Genomic DNA, 9,660 nt, shown 5'->3' with positions numbered 1-9,660 from the left:
TGAACACTCAATCATTCACAAACACACATAAATAGAAAACAAAAAAAAGAAAGTAAAAGGGGGGTGTAGATTGAACTCTCACATACATATTCATGCACAAAGAAAAATATAAAAAATTAGAAAATATAACAGACAAAAAATTTTTAAAAATAAAAAAACCCTGCATTTGGTGGCAGATTCTGTAATTGTTCCTCTCATTGGCTACTCTGCTATCTCTTGCAGAGTTTTGACCTCATTCCCTTTCTCCCCAGGGTCTGAACCAGGGAAAGAGGAGGGGGCAGTGGGAGTGAGCGGGGATGCAGTCCTCCCCTCTCCCTCTTGTATGGTCAATGGGATCTCCTCCAGTGGGGAGGTGTGGGATTGTCTCTTCTCCAGGTACTTATGGAGGGTGCCTCAGCCAGGCCTATTCTGGAGTGGAGTCTTCCTACTGAGACTGATATCCAGGCTCCACCTGGATTTGGTCCTCTCAGCCATGCCCCAGCCATATGAGTCTGACATTCAGAGGACTGCTGGGGAGGAGGGGGGGGTGGATCAGCCCTGAACTCACCACTGATCTCTTTGGAGGTCTACCTCATCCTTTTCTAGCCACACCCTTTGTCTGATGGCTGAATCAGCACAGCAGGTGGGGCACCTGAGACTCAGTACTCGTCTTGTGCCTCTGGAGTTTGTGCTTTCAAGATATTCCCTTTGGGACACAACCAACCCCTGACTAGTTGATCTGCTGGTCATAGAGATCAAGTCTGCTGCTCCATGGTGAGCAACCTGTCTCATTTTCAAGATGGTGGCAGGGTATCTATTTGATTTTCTCCAGTGGGGTTCTGCCTCTGGGCTTACCCTGAAGCCCTTGCTGCCAATGTTTGACCTGAAGCTGCATTGGTGAAGCAGAGCCTGGAGCCAGTAGTCTCTCCTTGCAGCATCTTCCTAGGAAGACATTTATCACTTTAAAAAATGGCACTTGGCTTCTGCGACCCAGGAAGCACTAGGAACCAAGCAGAGCAACTGCAGCACCAGCTGCTGCACCAATAGAACCCTGGCCACTTGCTCACAAGCCCCCACTTAGTCTGTCTCTCCCAGCAGCTTCTTCTCAGGAAGGGTTTTGTTGATTAAAAAAAGAAGGAAAAAAATGGCACTTGGTTTCTGCATCCCAGAAATCACTAGGGTTCAAGCCAAGCAGCTGTGGCATCAGCTGCTTCACCAGGAAAGCCCTAGCCACTTGCTCCTGAGCCCTCACTTAGTCAAACACTCACACTCCCACTTACTCACTGACATATACACAAAATTTTTCATAACTCACTCACACTGGGACTCACATAATCTGACTGCCTTGGCCACCACCTTCCTGTCCAATTCCAATTTTATTTTTCAAAGTACTTCTTACCCTTTCAAAATGTTATACTTTCAATTATGGTCCATTTATATTTTCAAGGGGTTGTATTTCAGTAACTTTAGAACTATGCTTCTTCAAGCAAATTTGTCTTCAGTTTTCAAAATTCCAGCTGCTTTAAGTGAAACCTAAGCCCCTCATGTGGAGTGCCATCAAATTGCATGAACAATAAATAGTACAGTGGGGCAGTGGGTCAAAAGGCTGGGAGATGAGTTTGTAGAAGGTGGTAGATGGTCATGTGAAGTAGGTCACAGATTCTGGAGTGTCAATGTGCTGGGGAAGTTCATAGTATACCTGACCAGGACTTGAGAGGAAATAGTATTTGTTGCCCTAATGAGGGAAGTGGTTCTCGAAATCTTAAAACCCCTTTACATTCAAGATTAGTGAGGGCACCATGCTGTGTATATTTGGATTACGTATGCTAATATTCACTTCATTCAAAATAAAAATTGAGTCATTTGTAAAATATTTTTAAATATTTATTTTGAATTTATAAAAAATATTCACTATATGTTAACATAAATAATACATTTTTTATGACAATAACTCCGTTTTTCAAAGCATGAAAAATCAGTAAGAAGAATTGCATTATTATACATTTTGCAAATCTATTTAATGTATGGCTTAAAAAAGCAGCTGGATTCTTTTTTTTTTCTTTGTGGGATACAATTCACTGTTAGTTATACAAATGTTCCTTGTGCAAGTAACCTTGTTGATGAGGCTCTCCCCTCCCTCCGGCCTGGCAGTTTCCCACTAAGTAGCTAGATTCTTATATCTGTTTCTATATTCATCTATTACAACATCACACAGCATAGAGTTTCTGAAAAATGCCACTGTATACTAATGAGAGAGAAAGAAAAAACCCAAATAACAATTAGGATTGCTATGAAAATAGATTTGAATGTGCATGGCCTGAAAGAGTTTTGTAGGTTCCCATGGACCCCTGAACTAAAATGTGAGAATTCTGTCCTAAGCTAAACCTCCAATAGAACCCAACAGGCTAGATTTGATAGTGACCATGGGTCTACTCATGGGGGGAGGGGGATCTAAGAAAGCAATAGGTCAAGGATAAATGGTGAATTTATCCTTAACATGAAAGACCAAGAACGTGCTGAAAGCTCTAACAAAATAAGGAAGAGTCTGGACAGTGAAGTCATGAGGGAAAAGTTGATAGATAAAAGAAAAAGAAAACAAGTTTATGAACTCTGATTCCAGGGCAGAGACTGTCTTCCTGATCACAATCTTTACATTCTCATCTCTGTCTGACTGATTTCTGATTTATACTAGAGTGAGAGCCAGTAATTGGTGGTAACAGCAAGAAACTAAAACTATCTCATAATTAAGATTAGTTCTAATTTTTGGAAGTACTTTAGTGACCATAAACAGCAGTACTTATTAAATCTGTAGTAAGAGTATCGGAAGTGCCTCTGGAAATGATAATTGCAAAGCTTGGAAACTTTTGTATTCGAGGATAGTAAAACTAACATACAATATTTTTAACTTAATTATTTCAGTGTCTAAAGCCAAGCTATATGTAAAATCTTCAATGGTTGCAATTTCTATATTTATAGTTATAGACAGAATCTCTTCAGAAGCAATACTTTCACTATGTGTAGTAGCAAATGACTATATTGGGAGCCATGGCACTTGAAAAGGGCCATGGAAAAATAAAGTGCTAGTCTTAGCATTACTAATTAAGTTCTCTTACTGTGATATTAATAACTGTCATTATAGAGGTCATTTGAGTGCTAGGAGTATCACCAGTGCTCTTGGTTATGGTATTATGTCTTATAATCCAAGAAACAAGTTGTGCTATTTCAATAACTACAACCAAAGCAGTAGTATTTACAGAGCCCAATGTGGTGTTATCTGTTATACCAAAATTAACTGTAGGGTCTGTAGCAAGGATGTACAAAATATCTGTAGTTTAATTGATGGGGTTATAGGAATAATAACTCTAATGTAAAAGAACAGCAGTACACATTCTGGCTGCAGGATAAGTATTCACAGCTTCCTTGGTTATAAAGTTTGTAGTGGATACATCCTTAAACATATCTTCAATGGCTACAGTGCTTGAATTAGCTCTATCTGTTATGACTAGAGCGCTAATACTTGTGAAAACTTGGGTAGCATAAGAGAATCTATTAACTGATTTTCTATATCCACAATGTTTGTCTCAAAGAGTTATTTGAGGTAATTATCCTGCTTTGAGTAGTAATCATGGAACTAGAGTAGCATTTATGGCATTTGCAATATTGGTAGATGCAGTAGCATCTATATCTATTGTTGTTCTATCAGAAGCGGTAGTATTTAAAGCATCTGCAGTAATATTTGTAATATCTGTAGTAGCACTGGTTGCAGAAATAGGAAAATAACTAGTCATAGAATTTGTTGTTACTATATGGTGAGTTTCTGCATCTAGGCCAGCAGTTGTTATTGTGTCTGAGACTACTGTGACATTTGGAATAGAAATGTGAGTAGTATTACCTATAACACTGCTAGAAGTATCCACATCAGTAATATTTACTTCATGTCCTGTACTTTTTATAGTATTGGTGGTGGGAACAGCTGTGGTACTTGGAATGTAAGTGTTTGTAAGGATTGTAACAGAAGTAGTCAATGAATTTGTAGTTTCTGTGTTGAAAATAGATGCAGCTATAGTGGTAGTATATGCTGTAATGGCATTCCCAGTAACTTTAGTAGTATATGTAATATCTGCAGCATTTGTTTGTGAGGAAGTAGTAAAGTCTTGAGTACTAGCAATTATGGTATCTGGAGTAGTAGAAAAAGTATTCACAGTAAGAACGGGTATAGAGCTAACATCAACAATAGTTGAACTGTCCTTAGTGGGAATACCTATAGTATCTGTAGCACTTGGCATTATACTGGTCATATGTGCATTGATGATAGTTGGTCCACTGGTATCTCTAGTGCCTGTGGAGGTGCTACTTAAAGCATGAGTAAGAGCATCTGCAGGATAAGTAGTGGTAATGTTTTTGGTAAGTGGAGTTGGAGATACATTTTCTGTGGCTGTGGCACCAGGGGTGCCTATAAGAGGTGGAGATGAAACGACTTGAGTGGTAGTGTCCATAGAAGTAGCATTTGTAATCACAGTAACTGTGGTGACTCCTGTGGCTATAATTGTGTTTCCTGCTGTAGTAATATGAACACTGTTTGTGCTAACTGAATTCATATTTGTGGCTGTGGTGCTTGCAGTAGTAGTGTCAGTAGTGTCTGGATTAGGAAAACTTGTAGGAATTAATGTTGTCCTATTTAAGGCTGGTATTGTAGTAGTAGCAGCAGAATAAAGAGTGGTGAACTGTGTGTTGTGTGTAATGGCAGTTTTGACATCTGTAGTAGTAGAGGGAAAGGAAATAAAGTTTTGTGTAGTAGACAGTAATGTGTCTGTAGCAGTTGCTATAGCAAAGGGAGTATCTGTGGAGCTAAACATACTAGTAGTTGTGCTGTCTGTAGTAAGGGTATTTGTTGAATTTGTTATGATGGAAGAGGCTTCATGGCTTGGATTAGCAGAAGTTAACACTGTGGTATTAATAGTGGTAAGAGAGGTCACAGTTGTCCTTTCTGGTGAGACAGTATTCATAAAATCTGTTATAAGAGGTTTGGAATGTGCAGTAAATGTGTCTGTTGAATTAACTGTTGTACTTGGACTTATGGTATTATCTTTGGTGCTAGTTATAACTGTAGCATCTATTATCATGGTACTTTTTGTATCGAGATTGTTGGAATTAGTGGTGTTTATATTAGTAGGGGTAGTATAATTAGTAATTATACCAGTAGTGAATGTACTGTTTGTTGGAAACATACTCAAAATAGGAGTAGTAGAGTTAGGGATAGCAGTAAGAGTAGGGGTAGGGGTCGTAGAAAGAGTTTGGTAATAAGTGGTCATGGCAGGAATAGTACTACTTGTACTAATAGCATCAGTATTTGCAGAAGTTGTTGTCACAATAGGAATAATATTACCAGTACTAGCATCACCCATACTTGTAAAAAAAGAATTAGTCACACCAGGAAGACTATTATCTGTAGGAGAAGGAGTACTCATAATAGAGATACTATTACTGGTGCTATCATCATCAGACATTGTAGGTGAAAGAGAATTTGTAATAGAAGCATCATTAGTAGTGCCAGCAACATTTGTACTTGTAGGAGTATTTACCATAACTAAAGTAGTATTCATAGTATTAGTAATTTCTGAGAAAGAAGTAGCTACAATAGAAAAATTATTGCTAGTAGTATCACCACCAGTATTTGTAAAAGAAGAAACAGTTGTAATTGCAACAGTATTAGGTATAGGTATAGTAGTAGTATCATCAGTACTTGTATAAAAGGGAGTGGTCGCAATAGAAACATTAGTACTAGTGTTGGCATTAGTAGTATTTGCTGGAAAATGAGTAGTTATATTAAAAATAGTAGTATTAGCACTATCATGAGTAGTACTTGTTAGAGAAGGTGTCATGGTACTAATACTAGTATCAGTAGTACTGGTCAGAAAAGTACTTGAAATAAGAATAGTAGCAGTAGTACTAGTAGTAGTAAGACTTGTAGAAGAAAGCATAGTTCTATCAGGAACAGAAGTACGAATTATAGCATCAGAAGTACTTGATGGGAAAAGTGTGGTTATATTGGGAACAGTAGCACTGGTGCTAGCAGTAGTTGTACTCATAGGAAATGGAGTAGTTGTACCAGGAACAGCAGTACTAACTGTAAAATCAATAGCACTTGTTGTGGAAGGGGTGTTTATGATAGGAAGAGTAGCACTAATACTAGCAGTAGTGGAAATTATAGAGGATGGAGTAGTTGTATGGGGAAGAGTAGCACTAATGGTAACATCAGTGGTACTTGCTGGGAAAAGTGTGGCTGTGCTGGGAACAGTAGCACCAGTACTTATAGGGAAAGGAGTAGTTCTATCAGAAAGAGTAGTAAGAGTTGTAAAATCAGTAGTACTTGTTGGGGAAAGAGTGTTCATGATAGGACGAGTAGCACTAGTGTTAGCAGTAGTGGTACTTGTAGGAGAAGGAGTAGCTGTATCAGAAAGAGTAATAAGAGTTGTAAAATCAGTAGTACTTATTGGAGGAATGGCTGTGCTAGGAATAATAGCAGTAGTGTTAGCAGTGATAATACTTGTAGAGGATGTAGTAGTTTTATCAGAAATAGTAGTAGTAGTTGTAAAATCATTAGTACTTGGAAAAACAGTAGTTGTGCTAGGAATAGTAGCAGTAGTACTAGCAGTAGTAGTACTTGTAGGGGAAGGTATAGTTGTATTTGGAACAGTAGTACTAGTCACAACATTTATAGTACTTGTTGGGGAAGGAGTGGTTGTGCTAGGAATAGTAGCACTAGGGGTAGCAGTAGTAGTACTTGTAGGGGAAGGTGTAGTTGTATCAGGAACAGTAGGACTAATTGTAACATCAACACTACTTGGGGAAGGAATAGTTGTGCTAGGGATAGTAGCAGTACTTGTAGGGGAGGGTCTAGTTGTATGAGGAACAGTAGTACTAACTGTAACATCATTAATACTTGTTGGAGAAGGAGTACTTGCACTAGGATTAGTAGTTCTGATACTAGCATCAGCACTTGCACTAGTCTCCGAATTAGTAGCCTTAGTAGTAGTTGGAGAAGGATATGAACTCATTGGGAAGGCACTTGTCAAGGTTGGAGTAGGAACTATGGGATCACCATGAATCCAAGTAATCTCACTTAAATTTTGCAGGCTGATAATCTTGTCAATCAATTGAATAGTTAGTGTCTGCCAGAAAAGAAGAGATAAAGTGTGCATTTTAGAACTTCTTAAACATAATGTATAAGTCACATAATAAATTTCAATGTAACAAAAAATGATGCATTCGTTATTTTGCAAGAGAGTAATTAGACATAAACATTCCCTTTAGGTCACATTGATTCCAACTAGATAAATATGAAGAGATAATCTGTGTTCATAATTCCTATGATGGGATTATCTTTCTATCTGCTTAATTTAGTCAGAGCCAATTGTTCACAAATATTTACAACTGTGATTAATTCCAACATTTTTCAAAAATCTCTTTGAATTGGGTTTTAGCCTTCTTGACAGCAGGTGGTTTCATGTTTTTATCATCCCTTTCACCTACTGCAGTGCCTAGCACATAATAGGCATCTGATATGCAATACAGATTTACAAAAAGAAGGTACTGAAGGATTTTCTGCTTCATTCTTAACTAAAAGCAATTATTTGAAAAGAGTGGTTTTAAACTCAATAGTTCAGGGAAAATGTTTTAAAGTAAATACCTAGAAGAGCCTAGATGTATTTGGGTGCTCAGAGGGGCCATTTTCCAAAGTTCAGATAACATCAGAGCACCCTTTTCATCTTACAGAAAACAGAAACTATGGGTATTCATTTTCATCTTTCTAAACCATCTTCTGTGGGTTACTGGATCTATATTTAAGATTCATCTCCTGTTCTAAAGTGGGATACTTCATCTTTGGAGTTGCCCTTGGTAACTCTATTGGTACTTCATCTTTCAAAACGCTGGTTTAGTGGGTTCTGGCAGTCTCTAGTAGGGTCTGCTATTTATGTTAACCTGTTTTGTTAACCTCTGACCCTACACGACAGGTAGGATATATCAATTTGAAGATTACCACAGTGTACTGTTAATTTTCATCAATCTGTAACAACCATAAATTTGACTAGGATGTAAATAACTTCATGAATAAGGGTGTAAACCTTCAATAAATTTAGGGAATCACTCTTAACTTTGCTTTAACCTCTGTGGCAGAAATAAATGTTTTGTTATGCTAGCCTCGGAGACCAATCTCTTAAAACATAGCACAGTTTCCTGTAATCACATGGAGTGAAACTGACCCCTGAACTATATTGACAGAGGCCCACTAATGTGCATTTCACAACATGATTCAATACTCACATCTTTTCAGGAACGTATCTGTTACATATATTTATCACCTTTCTAATATATGCAAATATAACAATAATATTTTGCTATCAAAATATTGGTAATAACTTTGCAGAACAATAAAAGTAAGTTATGATATAATATTTATTTCAAACATACCTGATTATAAGGATCACTCTTGAAATTTGTCTCTATAAACTGCTGGTTGTTATAGGTGACATTGACTTGTGTCACATAAGTAGAGATCATACCCCAGATTTTAATATATCCAACTTTCAGTGGATTTGAGTTACTCAAATACTCATTGTGTATGGTCTGGATTTGCAAGACATTCTAAAAGAATTTATAAAGACAAAAAATACATAATACATAGTAGACTATGCTCCACATAAAAATGTTGAAAAAGAAACTCAAATGACTTTTATTTTATTGGTTTGCTATTTTATTTTTTAATTTTTTATTGCTATATAATAACTACATACTTATATGATACAGGTGGTATTTTGATGCATGCATACAATGTGTAATGATCACATCAGGGTATTTAGGATAACCATAGTCTCAACTGTTTATCATTGCTTTGTGTTGGAAACATGTCAAATCTTTTCTAGCTATTTTGAAATATACAATAAATTATTGTTAACTATAGTCACCCTATTGTGCGATCAAACACCAGAACTTACTCCTGCTATCTGTCTGTTCCTTTCCATTAACCAATCTCTATACAGGTCCCTTGTCAAGCCTCTGGTAACTGTCATCCTACTTTCCAAACACTTTATGAAGCATACTTACTATCTGCTACAATCACTTGATGATGCCAAAAATAAGGTTATGAAATAAACATTTCATATATAAGCATTATGAAACTTATTTTGCCTAATTATTAGTATTCTTATGATAATTTTGAAAAAAAGGCTGTCTTAAAAAAGAGGAAATTGAGGCTCTAAGAGATAAAGTGAGTAGCTAGAGACCACATAAAATGAATAGGGTTGGAATCACAAGGTGCCTATATGCACAGTACTGTACAAGTTAATACAGGCAAATAAAGAAGTTTGGCAAACAGTCTCTAGACTAAGGACAGTTTGCGAGAAATACAGAACTTGCTTAAATCATGACTGTTTAACTAGCAACACAAGGGTTAAAATAATATGAGATAAGTCATGAGGTGGTACATGATTAAGGCTCAAATGAAAATCATAGTGGGTATTTGTTATGGGTGTGAAGAGAAAGGAAAAAAGATGATGGGAACAGGGTAGTCAAGAGAAGACTTAGGAAAAGCATGTAACTTCAGCAGACCTGGGAAGATGAATAGGATTTATGTCATGGTGATATGAATAGGAAAGGGTATGGAGGGACAGGGACACATTG

At 37.1% G+C, this 9,660-nt stretch overlaps 1 protein-coding gene across 1 annotated transcript in view; it reads right to left on the bottom strand.

Moving 5' to 3' along the window:
* Positions 1–3,602: 3,602 nt before the first annotated feature.
* Positions 3,603–9,660, bottom strand: part of MGAM2 (maltase-glucoamylase 2 (putative)) — a 104,471-nt gene continuing 98,413 nt past the window's right edge. Inside the window, exons 47-53 of the mRNA XM_021712652.1 lie at positions 8,452–8,625; positions 6,986–7,151; positions 6,587–6,904; positions 6,287–6,484; positions 5,012–6,181; positions 4,610–4,714; positions 3,603–3,907 (exon numbers count right to left, since the gene is read on the bottom strand). Coding sequence (XP_021568327.1) covers positions 3,603–3,907; positions 4,610–4,714; positions 5,012–6,181; positions 6,287–6,484; positions 6,587–6,904; positions 6,986–7,151; positions 8,452–8,625 — 2,436 coding nt within the window. The remainder of the gene's footprint in view (positions 3,908–4,609; positions 4,715–5,011; positions 6,182–6,286; positions 6,485–6,586; positions 6,905–6,985; positions 7,152–8,451; positions 8,626–9,660) is intronic.

This window comes from Carlito syrichta, unplaced genomic scaffold (assembly GCF_000164805.1).
Source record: "Carlito syrichta isolate Samal-C Ts95f unplaced genomic scaffold, Tarsius_syrichta-2.0.1 Scaffold303563, whole genome shotgun sequence".
Classification (NCBI taxonomy): domain Eukaryota; kingdom Metazoa; phylum Chordata; class Mammalia; order Primates; family Tarsiidae; genus Carlito; species Carlito syrichta.
Note: the sequence above shows the minus strand (reverse complement) of the source record. Positions and strands in the feature narration are given on the sequence as shown.